Source organism: Gymnodraco acuticeps, unplaced genomic scaffold, assembly GCF_902827175.1.
Source record: "Gymnodraco acuticeps unplaced genomic scaffold, fGymAcu1.1, whole genome shotgun sequence".
Lineage (NCBI taxonomy): Eukaryota > Metazoa > Chordata > Actinopteri > Perciformes > Bathydraconidae > Gymnodraco > Gymnodraco acuticeps.
This window is the reverse complement of record NW_022990865.1, coordinates 84,153-100,155: the sequence shown is the minus strand read 5'-3', so window position 1 is coordinate 100,155 and position 16,003 is coordinate 84,153. Positions and strand designations below refer to the sequence as shown.

The 16,003-nt window shown below is 39.9% G+C and overlaps 1 protein-coding gene across 1 annotated transcript in view; it reads left to right on the top strand.

The window, feature by feature from the left end:
- Window positions 1-16,003, top strand: part of LOC117557425 (netrin receptor DCC-like) — a 171,370-nt gene that overhangs the window by 106,225 nt on the left and 49,142 nt on the right. The window contains exon 2 of the mRNA XM_034233258.1: window positions 14,149-14,496. Coding sequence (XP_034089149.1) covers window positions 14,149-14,496 — 348 coding nt within the window. The remainder of the gene's footprint in view (window positions 1-14,148; window positions 14,497-16,003) is intronic.

Below are 16,003 nucleotides of genomic sequence, written 5' to 3'. Positions count from 1 at the left end.
AGGCCTGAATGCTGTAAAGACTGCAGCAGCACCTTTAGAGAGAAACAGAGACAGACACTTACATTTATTACGCCTTACATTCATAATTTCAGCCGGAGGGGGGAGGGGGGGGGGCGGCGCTGCGGAACAGCAGAGTGGCGAGTGAGAGCTGTCATCTTCCCTTACAAGCTTCAAAAATGTATTTATCGTGTGATTTTGGAAATAAAAGGTTCTTATTCTGAAAACCAAGACTTTGTTTATTTAAAATCAAACAAAACACCCGAACAACTATTTTTTTACGCAAATCCACGTTTATTTTGAAATGAGCCGTTTGAATGACACTAAGTGTTATATTTGTATTATTAGTACATTAGTATCATATACTGTGATGATTTATCATTTTTAATTGTATTTTTTTTATTATTTCCCATGGAGTTTGATTCACTGATCGAGGCATCATTATGAATATATGCCTTCCGTTAAGTATACATTTTTAGTTTTTTGTTTGAAGATTTGTAGGGTTAGTATATTTTAATTTCCAAGAGAAACTTGCAGAAAGCATAGTTAACCCTTAAATGGGCAATTTTATATATAAATATATTGGAATGTATTGATTGCTATTTTAAACATTCGACAGACTACAAAAACGGAAAAAGGTTTAGAAACAAAAAGCGAGCTTTATTTAAAAGCTGATAACAAAACATGGCATGGATCAAAATGGTAACTCAGGAAAACAATAACACAAAAACTGACTATGAAAAACATGGAGGAAGACCGGAGAGAAAAACATGAAATGTGACGTGAAGGGAGGACAAACAAACAATGAACCAACGAGGAAACACAGGAAGAGACAAGACTAAATACAGGGAGGGGTAATCAAGGAACAATAAACAGCTGGGTAAAGGAGGTATAAACACAAGGGCAACAGGTGAACACAATCAGACACACCAGGGAAACTAACTACAGGGAGGAAAACACAGGGAGAAGGACCAGACAAGACACAAGGAGGAAAACATGAAACAGGGAGAACAGCACAGCAAAATAAACCCAAACCTAGACATACAAAACTAAAAACGTGACATAACATAAGAATCGTGACACAGGCGATGTGCTGAGTAGCTTCTAACTTCTTAAACAACCATGTTGGAAGACATATCCTGTGGTTAATCCGTTTCAGAAGGGTCAAATTATTGGCCTGCATCAAGCAAAGAACTACTAAAATCAAGTTAAAAACTGTCCCACGCATTATTAAAACCTGGAAGGATAGTGGTGAACCATCATCTTCGAGAAGAGAGGCGGATGAAGTGATGTAAAAAACGGTCAAAGTACTGGCAGCAGCGGCTGCCAAACAAAAACCCTTAAATTAAAGTAAAAATACATTAACTGAAATAAAGTGCAAAAGCAATTAGTATACAGAAATTGTCCTTAAAGATTTTAGAGGAAACTTTCCTCTCTTTTCAAAATCCATTGTCTTAAAATGTTACATTCAAATACCTTAAATAAAGTTCTGATGAGAAAACTGTTTTTTACATTTAAAAAAAAAAAGAGATTTGTATGATCAAACACTAAAATATATACACAACCTAAAGTTCTACAGCTAGAATACTGTTATTTTACAGCTTTTTTCTAACATTTTCCAATCAAACAGGTTCAACAAAATGACATCACAAAATGTTCTATAGGAAACAATTACTCTGAAAACTTATATATATAAAAATATTTATAGAATTATAGTACAACTAATGAATACAGCATTTCATATTTAAACATCATACTTATAAACAGTAGAAACAAAAAGGAAGTTGAATTTTTTAAGATTACTTTGAAACATTCTCAACTGAAAATAACAGAAATTGCAAAATGGCGACATATGTTCACATTTTTTATTTGAAGGAGCAGTGTGCAGGATTTAGTACGTCTAACAATGGGGATGTAGGTTCCAGCCAATGGATAACTTGTTCACTCACCCTCCTATCCCAAGTTTGTAGGATAATGTATGTTGGCTGCAAAAAACTTGAGGCCCAATCATGTTTCCTCGGTCCATTCTGCGCTGCTGTAGACGTGGCAGTGCAACCTAGAGGACAAACAACTCGGAACCAGAAATGGGTTTATTGCCAGGTAGGTTCACACGTACGAGGAATTTGACTAGGTGTCGTACATACAAATAAAAAATAAAAAAGTACACAGATAGCAAACTATATTAAGAACACTGTAATACAAATATATTAAGATATAAATAAAATAAAGCAGTAATTTACATCGAAATAGAATGCAATAAATTATAGAATATAAAATATGTGCAATTAGCAATATTTAAACATTGCGTTATTTACCATCCTGTGATCTCCATTATGTAATACATAGAGTCTGCGTTGTGGCTGAGGTAAAGTGTCAGTGGGGGGGGGGGGGGGGGGGCCTTGTTGAGGTGGAGAGAGGTGTTGGTCCTGATGGAGAGAGGTTTTGGTCCTGATGGAGAGAGGTTTTGGTCCTGGTGGAGAGGTTTTGGTCCTGATGGAGAGAGGTTCTGGTCCTGATGGAGAGAGGTTCTGGTCCTGATGGAGAGAGGTTCTGGTCCTGATGGAGAGGTTTTGGTCCTGATGGAGAGAGGTTCTGGTCCTGATGGAGAGAGGTTCTGGTCCTGATGGAGAGAGGTTCTGGTCCTGATGGAGAGAGGTGTTGGTCCTGATGGAGAGAAGTTCTGGTCCTGATGGAGAGAGGTTCTGGTCCTGATGGAGAGAGGTGTTGGTCCTGATGGAGAGAGGTTCTGGTCCTGATGGAGAGAGGTTTTGGTCCTGATGGAGAGAGGTTCTGGTCCTGATGGAGAGAGGTTTTGGTCCTGATGGAGAGAGGTTCTGGTCCTGATGGAGAGAGGTTCTGGTCCTGATGGAGAGAGGTTCTGGTCCTGATGGAGAGAGGTGTTGGTCCTGATGGAGAGAGGTTTTGGTCCTGATGGAGAGAGGTTCTGGTCCTGATGGAGAGAGGTTCTGGTCCTGATGGAGAGAGGTTCTGGTCCTGATGGAGAGAGGTGTTGGTCCTGATGGAGAGAGGTTTTGGTCCTGATGGAGAGAGGTGATGGTCCTGATGGAGAGAGGTTTTGGTCCTGATGGAGAGAGGTGTTGGTCCTGATGGACAGATGTTCTGGTCCTGATGGGTTGTGTTGAAGGCAGAGCTGAAGTCCACAAACAGGATCCTGGCCTAGGTTCCTGATAACTATTGTAAGGGAAACTTCTGCAGCAATGGAGAGTCAGGACTCAGAGAGACACGAGGAGAGTTGGAGCTTTGATGTCAAACACTGGTAGTTTATTACAAGCATCGGCCGGAGAATTCATATCACAAGTCACAGCAGCAAAAGGTTCTGACTGCACGGGTGGGTTATCATGTAAATTCTGCCCAGCCTATCTCTCGACAGCCCTTTTAAACTAGTTTACAGAGAGCTAATCAGCATATTGGGGGAAGGTATACGTGAACACCTGGAGACACTGAATCACTTATCTGACTCATTGGCTCTGTGACCGAGTGTTGACCGGTCATAACACTTGTAATGTCAACAATAGCTGAGACTTCCCATTCCTTAAGACAGATAACAGACTTAGGGTTCGTCGTAAAGGTCAACAGGCAGAAAGGTTAAATATCTAGGAGTAAAGACAAAATTATTCCCTCACAACTATTAGTAAACCATAATGATGGATGTTATTATCAGCAGCTGCCAATAGATCCCCTACATCTTGTATGATGGACCTTTGAAGCACACAGACACACACACACACACACACACACACACACACACACACACACACACACACACACACACACACACACACACGTTATTGAGAGCATCCCAAGGGCATTGATTATTTCATAAGTTTAGAAGGGGGGAACATAGTCTAACAACAGTTAGCTTTTGTTAATTTTACCTCGAGCCAAACTTGTGAGACTTGTTTCTGAAATCCCTGTCTCTTAAAGTGAATAAATAAAAAAACAAACAATGGAGCGTACCCTAAAACTAACCACTGGATTGCTTGTCTAACATGACCTAGTCCAAAATGAGGTAAGGGTGGGAACAATCAAACACACCCTCCCAGGCACTGCGTGTTAGCGAAGTACAACTGGGATTTCGAAGAGGAAGATATGTTTGGTCAATTCTTAATAAAAAATACAAACCAACAAATTGAGCACTTGAGCTTTCATTAGCAGTGCCTAGCTACAGCTGCGGAGCTTAGGTCAATACCACTAACAGTCTATTTCCTTAAAATTGTACATATCGCTGAATCTATATTTTCATCTTCAGGTGATGAAATCTGCATCATGTCCCTGTACAATAAGATTTGAGTATTTTGTAATCGTCCACTGCTGCTCTGTCAAAAGAGTGAACATCACAGCTGTCATGTTAACCCTTTGTTACGCAAAATACAACCAACATGTGTCAAAAGTGACCCGAATTAGTTTTAATTGTAAATATCTTTGCAATAAATTACTTAAACCATTTAGGATTCCAGGTATTCTTCAATTAACCTGTTTTGGATCAACACCAATTCTAATTTTTATTTTTCCCTTTCTTACTTTTTGAATACAAATCATGTTTGTATCACTACACTTCTAAGAGACAACATGGGTCAAACATTACCCGTATTATTTTGCTATGTTATTTCATGCATGGCTGAGTGTTTCTTTACTATACATTTTCAAAAATAATTAATTTAGCAGTGATTTGGACCAAGCATGTATGATGTAGTAATACAAAAAGTATTTTAGTTCACACAGTGTGACATTAGCTAGTCATGCTAGCTTGTAATATATAGAGCAGAGCTAACTAGCAAGTTAGCCGAACATTAGCGGTTAGCTGTTTATGCTATGCTAGCTGTTGGCTACTGAACATTAACAAACTAGATTCCGCTGTAAAAAAGCTGTGAAACTTTACATTAAACTTGGCGACAACACTGTGACACCCCGCTGCATGTTTATGTGTAATTCTCCCGTGTTGGAGACGAGAGGGTGAGGCGGCAGCACTGCAATAAACTGTAAGCTAACATTAGCAGCCACATGTTATGCCGGGTTTCCCGGTGTTGCAGTATAACTTGAGTCATGACAACTGGCGACATTCTATTATTTTTGTCATAGGAATCCGGGGCGTGTACATTGAGGACCCATTGTTGACTGTGGTCTATTTAGTCTAAATGACGTTCCCCTTAATTTCCCCAAAAGTAGAAATGGGTCCGGGTTCTTATGGGTTAAATGTATAGGCTTAAAGGCATAATAGAACTACCGTATTATATGGATTCAACTTGTGCCCCACTGGACTTACTTTTCTGTGGTTGACCGTTACTGTGACATATCAGTATAGCCACGGAAGATAGTTTGTGTGTTTCATTCCCATGCATCAAGGTTATTTTCATGTATGTAATTGTTTTTCCTGCACAGTGTAGAGTCTTGTTGTGATGAGAGGGATACAGGTATTTCATAAAAAAAACGTGCTATCTGGAGAATAGCTACAGAATTGATATCACAATTTAATCGGAGCTGATCACAACTTGTCATGAGTGATCCAGTCATGTCGATGAGCGGTCGGGCTGTGAATAAACAACTTGTGTTTTACTTTTAGGCTGTCTGAAGGTATGGACAGCTATCAAAGCTACTATACATCACATTAAGAACGATGTACAAATGAAAGTCGGACACAAATATATAATTTAAGTGATTTATTTAAGTTTGCAATATTTTGAACAGGCATCCACACAGTCACCTACTTTGTAATGTTCGATACCTCCCTGTAAGCGTCACGATATCCACCTCTCACCCACAACCTCACATACGAGTACTGAATGTGCATCAAAGTGATCGTAGGAAGGCAGATATAGCAAAAGATGAACGTAAACGACAAACGAGGCGATCGACATGTTTATTTCCTGGTAAGTCAACAATGGATCCCCTATGACGAAAATAACAGAATGTCGCCAGTTGTCATGACTCAAGTTATACTGCAACACCGGGCGCACCAACATCTTGCAAGAAACAGCATCTCAGGGCTTCTTAACATTTAACAACCTATTAATGATGCATACCCACTTAATGGGAAGAAACTCAGCTAACTAGAAGAATAAACGTAATCTTAAATGAAACATTCACAAACTAAGGATTATCTAAATACATGTTTAACTCCATTACAGTTGCAGGACTCAACAGATCTCAAGTCTTCTGTTCTTTGTTGACGTCCCGATGCTCATATTTAACGTGTAGATGTAAAACGATCCCGATATTAATCCATAAACTCCTGCAGCAGACACACAGACAGCTGTAGCTCGCAGGAGGAGACCCGCTCAAACTGACTTGGATGTTTCAAATGTGAACGACAGGCGCGGACAGTTCTCATTGGCAGGTTTCTTCAATTACGTTTATATTAACCAATCAGGAGTGTTGTGGACTCATTCCAAACATGCCTGACTTGTCTGCCGTGTTATGGCTGAATTCTATTTCAAGTGCCGTAGCTCTGGCTGTCGGCCAGAATCCGAAAACCATACATTATACTGTAAAACTAACTTTTATTACTGTAAATTAACCAATGGGAGAAAAAAACACAGCAACAGAACACATAAATAAAACAAGGATAACTGTGACTTATTGTTGAGTAAATAACAGTGTGTGTTTTAAACCTTGGTCCTCCCTGCAGAGATGTATCCACTTTCTATGATTTTTATTTTTTTTAATGATATTGTCATCTGTAGATGTTTACAATATAGTAAGTTAGGAATTCAATGAAAACATATTTATTTACTTTTGTTTCAACATTGGATATTTTATGTTTGTGGTGGATTCAATCGAATATTGAGAAAATAATTTATGTAAAAATGTTTTATTTACATTTTACGGTTTTTTTATTTGACGCTTTTTTTTCAGTTTTATGTTTACCTTAAAATTACAAAGAAATATCTTATAGTCTTATAATAGTAATATACTTTTATATTACGAGGTTACATATTTAACTACAGATAATACTTTTTATTTTACGTACATCTGCATGTATTTTCTGAAATTGCAAAAGTACTGTAAATATTATATGGTAAATTTACTGTAAAAAAAAGGAAATAAACGTTATTTGTTGTTATTGTCAAAATACTTAAAATAATGTTTTGGGTTGTGAATTTATAGTTAATATCTGTCATTTTACAGGATTTTGCAAGTTATTTAAAAAAACATGATAATTACTATAACAATTTACAGTTATTTCCTGTAAAATTACGATCTTTTTTTACAGTGTACCGTACTGTGGGTGCAGTATTATGTTCTGGGGGTGCTGCAGTCGGTCAGGTCTAGGTTCTGCTACGTTCCCAAATAATGAGGTCAGCTGACTTCCTGAATATACTGAATGACCAGGTCTAACATCAATGGAGTGTTTCTTCCCTGATGGCATGGGCAAATTCCAAGAGGACAACGCCAGGGGGGCTCACATAATACAAACACATTATATCCATGTTATACCCATGTTACACTGTTATTTGTTATTTATTACACCTACAGTATATTAACACATCCTGTCAAATGGCTGTATCCCCTGGGATACAGACACCATTTAATGGTTGTACAATAAGTAAATATATAGAGAAATATGAGAAATCTCAATAATCAAATAGAAACATAGCCCTTCAGAGTCACTTCAGTGAGAGCTGAAGTCCTGCCTGCATCCTGTGCTCACCAAACTGCTTCTTATTAATTCCATGTGCTGGCCTGTTTGAGAGTAAAAAATAAACAGATCTAGGCAAACCCAGCCATACATAAACATTTATTTTATTTTGAGTGTTTGTCTCTGGTCCCAGTTAGGACAGACCCAGAGTCTTTAGTCTGATGTTTGCAGGAGGAACTGAAGCTGTGAGGGTTTGAAAGGAAAGTCAAAATTAAAAAGAAAAAAAAGAACATCTGCTGCGCTTCAGAGTCATCTTTGTGGTGTAACGGAGTGACTTCAGTTTGTTCAGTCTCTTTTTAGACTCTCCAGGACACAGACGCTTAGCGGTGGCTCTGAGCTAATGCTGCGGCTCTGATGGAGATGAAAGGATATTTAGCAGCGAGGCATCAAAGACGAGAGGAGAAGCTGCCGCCATCAGAGCCTGTCAAAAGATTAAATTAAACATAGAAACATCAAAACTAATAATAAACAGGTTGATGTGGCTTTGGTAGATATGAGGAGTTATCCTGCAGCGTAAACAACTGCAGGTCAGAGGCTAAACTGCTTCATGTCTTCTGCTGGGATGACACAAATATGAAGGAATACATCAGCCAAATCATGAATAAATCAACATGTACATAAAAGCATTAGAAAATAAACCCAATCTTTTTTTTTCCCATGCTGCTGCTGACACTGAGTGTGCAGAGGAAGAGGGCACGGCTTAAAGGTTGATCCCGAACACTCACCTGGATCCAGGCTGCTATGGTTGGACCAACTGAAAATATGTTTATAATACGACACAGTACACATGGTTATTTCCTTCATTGTTATCATTAGCTGCTCAAAGTAACTATACGCTCAAAGGATGCAGATGTGATGCTGTAACTATAGTATAGTATAGGCAGATAGAGAAACAGGCGTTTGGCCTGACCCCGGATCAGTCAAATGCCAAATGTGATGATACATTTTGATTGTGTGTTTTGGGATATTTCATTACTTCAAGACTTACTAATTATTTAGTATTTAATATTTATTATACTCTCACTGCAGACCGTGTTGTTTCTCACTTCATATCATTCATCTGTTTGCATCTCACATATTTATCTATTATAACCAGTGTTGGGACTAACGCGTTACTGTAACGCCGTTATTTTTGGCAGTAACTAGTACTCTTACGCATTACTTTTTAAATTCAGTAACTCAGTTACCGTTACTACATGGTGCGTTACTCCGTTACTGCGTTAGTTTTTTGATATAGTCAACAGCCAGGCGAACAGAGATGAGAACTGTACTTAAGTACAGTACTTGAGTAAATGTACTTTGATACTTCCTATGTCACATGCGGAGACGGGCTGTGGGCGTGTTTGTGTTGTTTACTAACAAGACTATCATGGCGGCGGCGGAGCTCAAGTCTAGTTTCTCCACCTGGAGATATTCTCACTATTTCACTTTTGTCGAGCACAAAGAAAAGAACGTTTAAGTTAAATGTAAGTTGTGTCCTGGCGGGTCAAAGATCCTATCTACTGCCCAAACCAGTCATTCAAATCTCTTAAAACATCTGCAAAAACAACATGATGGGACAAAGCTAGTAACTAAGACCACAGAGACTCAGCTGACGCCACTCCACCTCCACCTAAGCAACAGCGGCTGGATTTTAACCAAAGGACTGTTATCCAGGGAAAAGTGGATAAAGCCATTGCACGGTATGTTGTAGAACACATGCAGGCTATTGCTACAGTGGAGTCACCCGCTTTCAGGGAGCTAGTTAGCATGATAGCATGTCTGGGCGGCATATGGGACGGAAAACTTTTTCCAACTACCTGGAGAAAGAATATACAAAAATGGAAAGCCAGCTAATATCGATGCAATCCAGATTGCATATAATGCATGTCAAGTTGATCAACAGATAGTATTATTCTCCAATGCAATAACAGTACTGAAATGAAGGCTATAAGGGCATTAATGGGAGCCCTTTTTTCAAGTAACGAAAACGTTACTTTTCACAGTAACGCATTACTTTTGGGTGTAGGTAATCAGTAAAGTAACTGAGTTACTTTTGAAATGAAGTAACTAGTAATGGTAACTAGTTACTGGTTTTCAGTAACTAGCACAACACTGATTATAACAATAAGACGTATTTCATTTTAGGGCTGTGCAATTAACCTGTTAAGCCCTGAGCCTGTTTTTCAGGTCTCAGGCTCGAAAATGACATTCCCAGAACAAATGACCATATATTCTAAAAGGGTTAAATTAATAATATTTGTTCTCAAAGTAATGATAAACCTGTGAGTTGGATGTAGAAAAGTCAGAATCAATATAGATGTTTTTTATTTTAAAGAAAATTCAGATTGAACATAGTAAAAAACTGTAAATTATAGTGTCCGTCCAAATATATGTTGTACTTATAGTGAAAACTAACCTTGGATGATGGGTTAGTATACTAAAAGCTTTAGGAATCCAAAGTACAACATATAATAAGTACCCTGTATCAAGATTGATGCAAAACATCAAAGGGACACCTAGTGGTTAAAGCATGTTATTGAATTTCCTTATTTTTATTATTAGATATTAATAGGATCCCTATAAAGTATATTAATTACTCGTTATTCTCTACTAATAGTTCATTAAAGACTGTATATAATGACTATTTTGCACATCCCTTTCAAGATTTCAAGATTTTCTAAGGTTTATTGACATATCATATTATACACAACTACAGTGTAGTTTATGCATTGACTGAAAAACTTGGGTCGCAGGTTCCTCAACAGTGCATTACAAGACATCTATCAATATTTGTGTACGTCCAGCAATGTTAACTATGTTGAAGCACTTATTTTAACTGATATTATACATAATGTATTATACTCTTATAAGATGTATGATATTTCATCTCCGGCCTTGTCAGGTATTGAACAATCAATAAATAAAGAACACAGAATTATTAAATATAAAACACAGAATTTGTGTGATTATAATAAATGATTTACAAATAAACACCACTGCATATTTACAACTGTTACACATGCTGATGTAACGCAAATGTTTCCAACTTGGGATCAATAAAGTATATCTTATCTTAAGCTGATCGATGGCTACTGCCATATTTGCCTCTGAATCTTGACAAGTGCATGTTTCAGGCTTATCAATGAACAACAGGAGGGGTCACAGACATAAGACCAGCTGTTAAACAAAGCTCTTCTGACCTTAGCTGGCATGTGGGTATATATTAATGCTGCCCATTATGGGCACAAGCAATTTTCACCCATTTATTAATTATATGTTTTCAATTTGAGTGTTTCCTATCCCCTAAACCTCCAGGGATGTACACAGTTTAATACTGGCAACTTCTTATTATGGGAAATACGAAAACGTCTTTTAAAACTACAACTCCCAGCAGAGACGTGCCATAGAGCAATAGCCAGCATGTGTAGTTCTGGGGACGGGGTGGGGGAGGGGGGGACGGGGTGGACCCGTTCAAATCCAGTTTTGGACAGTGTGCCGTGGTTCCATCCCATTTCAAAGTGCTGTTCGACGCTCGGCGTAACCCTCGGAGCACACTCAAACATCCAATCAGAGCTTGAGGACTATCACGGGGTTTGTCAAGCGAAGCGGAGAGAATACTTACTTCCGGGTGTAAAATTCTCTAAAGCAAATTAGCTGCTCCGACCCTCGGTCCTGACGGACTCCAACTTGTGTTTATTAATCAAACAGATAAATACACACAAGGATAATTATGTGTTATTGTTGAGTAAATGGAGAATTGCACAGGGGAAAATAACATATCTATGCCACAATTTTAGATGCAGATTTTGTTAAACTAATACGTTTGCGCTGTGGACCAACACTATACATTGACGGGTCGGGGGTAGCAATAAAGATTACACCATTAAACAGTTACACAACATAACAGAAATAATATCGATAGCAGCGTCCCTAGCAACCACCTTGGTAACAATGAAAACGTTAAACGGACACAATTTCCTGAAGTAATCTTCGTAATAACTAGCAAAGTAAAGATCATGTACATCCACTGCACACATAATCTGAAATAACAACTCATATTTCTCACATCAAATTATATCAAAACGCATTTTAATCTTTATTTTAACCTTAAAATAGGCATTTTCCACCGAGAATAAAACGAATGTCGGCCATGTTTTTTTTTTCTGCAGGGAGAAATGTGAAGATCACGTGACATAGGGATCTTACCATTTCAGAGGCGTTTTTGTAGAAATACTACGTCCCAAGTTGTGGACCAACGTAGTTATTACACGTTTTTTTGTGAGACTGGGTTGGCTTACCGCATCATTTATGAGAAAACATTTCATAACTTTAGGACAACATATTCGAGGTGGTTTTAAATAACATATCCGTATTTATTTCTCCAAGTTATGTGTTTGTGTGCACTGAGGAGTCTCAAACAGGCGTTTGTTAAATCATTTTAAGATTGGCTTTAATCAATGTTTGAAAATGAATTCTTCATATGTGATAAATGAGAGGTAACATTTTGTTTATGGTATTATTTCCACATATGTCTCTCCATTCTTCCTTCTGCCAACGGTGTCACAGTTTCTCGTCTCTCCCGTTTTTGTGCTTAGTGCGTACGCATGGGTTAGAGTTTGCGTGGAGGACCGCACATTTTCCCGTCAAGTTAGTATTTTATAAATCGCAAACATTGCGTAGAAACTGGCGTACGCCATTTTTTGAGCGTATATCCCTTTATAAATGAGGCTCCAGGTCCGAGCTCTTTCACTCTCAGCTTTCCCTCCAGTGTCCTCCTCTCAAAGGGGGTTTCTTTAAGGATTAAACATCATTTTCCTTCTCCATATTCTCTATCTAGTTTTGTTCACACTCCTTCTCTGTCTAACTCTCTCATTCAAACGTCAATCTCTCACTCTGGAGCTCCTGCTGCCCCCTAGTTGTTGGCGGTGTCAACAGCTGCTTTGGGCGATGTTTGGTGCGCCCCGAGCTGCTCCTATCTGTTGCATTGAAGAGGTACGGACTGCACATCCACCCCTTATAACGAGAGTCAATGGCCAAAGATGTCTGCGCCCCAAGCAGGAAACACGTGACTTATCAGTAACTTTAGACATCGTAAAACTATTTTTATCGATATTTTATTGTAGATTATACATTTAAATGACACCAACTATATAATATGTACCTTGTTCATTAAAAAAAAATGTATAAAATTAATGACTGATTTTTTAATGACAATCTAGAATGTGGGAAGAGGTGGGGCGGCGCCCCTAGCACCCCAATGGGCAGCGCCACTGATGCCATCACATTCTACATAGCTAAAGACATGCGCCCAGTTAGCACAGTTGGCAACCAGGGGTTTAAGCTGCTGGCTAACACTATGGACAACTGGTTAACACTATGGACAAGCATTACGCAATGCGATCTCGGCATCATTTCACCAGATCTGCACTAACTGCCCTATATGACAAATGCGTGTGGAGAAGTTGAAAAATATGTGGCTTCAGCTGAATACTTTGCAGTTGAATTATACTTAAAGTTCAGGGTAATCAACTGTTAAAAAGATACTGTTCAAATTATTATTATTTTATTTATTTTTTAAAGTTCAATAAATTGATGTTTTCAAAGTCAATTAATAATTGTATTTAATAATCGTGATATCAATATTGACTAACGTAATCGTGATTATGATTGTTGCCATAATCGAGCAGCCCTATTTCATTTCATTTGAGGTCTACTAGAATAGATTTACATTGTTCAATGTTCCAAACTCACATTGGTTTCTCATACAGCATCTCTGTATAGTATGTGTATTCACTCTCTGTCCTACACGGCTTGCTGGAGCTCCTTCCCCCCCCTCCCTGTGAGCCCAGTGTGCTCTGATTGGTCAGCTCGCCCACTCTGTTCTGATGAGTCAACCACCATTACAGCGGAACATCAGTGATTATGTTTTACAATGGCGTTTGTTAGCAACCAGAAAATGACACCAGTAATGACAAACAGATGAGAATGCTGCGTGGGGTCTGGGTGCCGTGTTGGTGAGACATTGCGCGGCTTGCTGCTGTGAGGAGCGGACAGTGTGAGCTGTATTGCTGGTGTTGTTTCCTGGTTGCTGCGCGGGGTCTGCGAGACAGCGAGACATCGCGAAACTCAGCCTGAACTCAGCCTGAGCACCATGGACGCTGAGGGGGCTGCAGCACCCCCATCTGTGAGGCTCCACTAGCACCCGCACCCCCCCCCCCCGCACCCCCAAACGCGGTGCACCTACAGTGTAAGCACGCCACAGTTTTGCCGCTGCGAGGCTCCACTAGCACTAACACTAGACTAACACTCTAGTGTTAGAGTTTTACTCGCTACAGGGTGTACTTTGAGGGTTTGTGACTTTGCAGACCGTTTACATGCAGAAAAAGCTACATAACACACAAGGGGACGGGTAATAACCAGAAAAGCATGACATGGGACCTTTAATAAAAATCGGTTGATATCATGTTTTGGTGGTTCCATCTAACTTTACCTATTTATTTCTCCTCCTCTAGCCCCAGATGCCTCCTCCTCCTCGTCGGGTATAGGGAGTTTTGTGGAGTTCTCTTTCAGCCAGGAGCCTCAGGACTCAGTGACGGTGCGAGGCGGCGTGCTGCAGCTGGACTGCCAGGCGCAGAGCGATGCAGGAGCAGGACCCCCCCTCCTCACATGGCGTAAGGACGGCGTGATGCTGAGCGCCGTGGTGGACGAGCGGCGGCAGCAGCTGGCTAACGGCTCGCTGCTGGTGCAGAACATTGTCCACTCGCGGCACCACCGACCTGATGAGGGGGAATACCAGTGCCTTGCCACACTGGAAGGACTGGGCACCATTGTTAGCAGAACTGCCAAGGTCACTGTGGCCGGTGAGTGACAGCTTCATTCTATTTTAACACACAGAACATGTATTGCTAGGAGCACATAAAGGTAAGTGTGCACCTATTTGTAATTGTTTCAGGTCTTTCGGGGACACACACACACGCACACACAAACACTCACTAACACTTTTGCTTAGCTTCTTCCATTTACTTGACTACTCATATAATTTATTTATAAAAGCAAAGTAATCCACCTGTAATTACATATATACTTTTTTATTTTTTCCAACGGGTACTCCTGCTCTGACAGCCAGGCATGTCGGGTAATCTGTGACGTTTTGCTTTAGAAAATGACAGGACATTTTTTCTTCATGCGCCAATGAGCAGCTCTCAAAGGAATGAACGAGGCCCCGCCTCCGACGCTGTATCCAGTTCTTATTATACATCCATGGACTGCACAGTCAGACTGCAGTTCTTCTGGAATGTGGCCTAGATCCTCACAGCAACAGAGTTGTAGCTTTCATTAGATCCGTGTGGTAATATTCTTTATTTCCTAAAACTGGTGCAGTGCCTGTTGTGACTGTGCTGCTGCTTGTTGGGTTGAGAAGTGAGTGCATGCGTTAACGGTAGCAACACTAGCATCATGAGTGCACAAGCTCCATTAAAGGTGTCCCAGGACTGAAGAACACATTGAAAGGCAGTTAAAGTTCAGACTGGCAATCCCTCTGGATGGCCTCCTCCCCACAAACACTGATGAGCACATGTAGGTTAGTGCATCACCAGTTGATGATGTGCTTGTTGTAATGTCACTTCTGTTTGGCCAATCATGATCCACTGCTACATTTATTTTAACATCATGAATCATACACTACTAATGTACTGCAATGAACAAGCTTGTTGCTGTGACGTCAGCTGCCTCTCCATTAGTGAAATGGTCTGAGCACTAATTCACACCACAGGCACAGCCGACTGTGAAAGTGTTACAATACACACATAGTAGAAATCCCAGATCCCAGGACTACATTAAAATATGAATCAGTGCTGCCATACACACACACACCCACACACACACACACACACACACACACACACACACACACACACACACACACACACACACACACACACCACACACACACACACACACACACACACACACACACACACACACACACCCACACACACACACACACCACACACACACACACACACACAACACACACACACACACCACACACACACACACATAGTAGCACACAACATATTACAAGGCAAAATGCTAACGAACAGCAGCAGCTTAAAAATTCAATTAGCACTCTCAATGTGTGTGAGTGTGGGTGTGTTCAGATATGACTCTAAACTAGGAATTAATTATAAACCATGAACACCCAGATAGAGAGAGAGAGAAAAAGGGAGAGAGCTAGAGAGAGAGAGAGCTAAAGAGAGAGAGAGAGAGCTAGAGAGAGAGAGAGAGAGAGAGAGAGAGAGCGAGAGAGAGAGAGAGATCTAGATAAGAGAGAGAGTAGAGAGAGAGATAGAGAGAGCTAGATAGAGA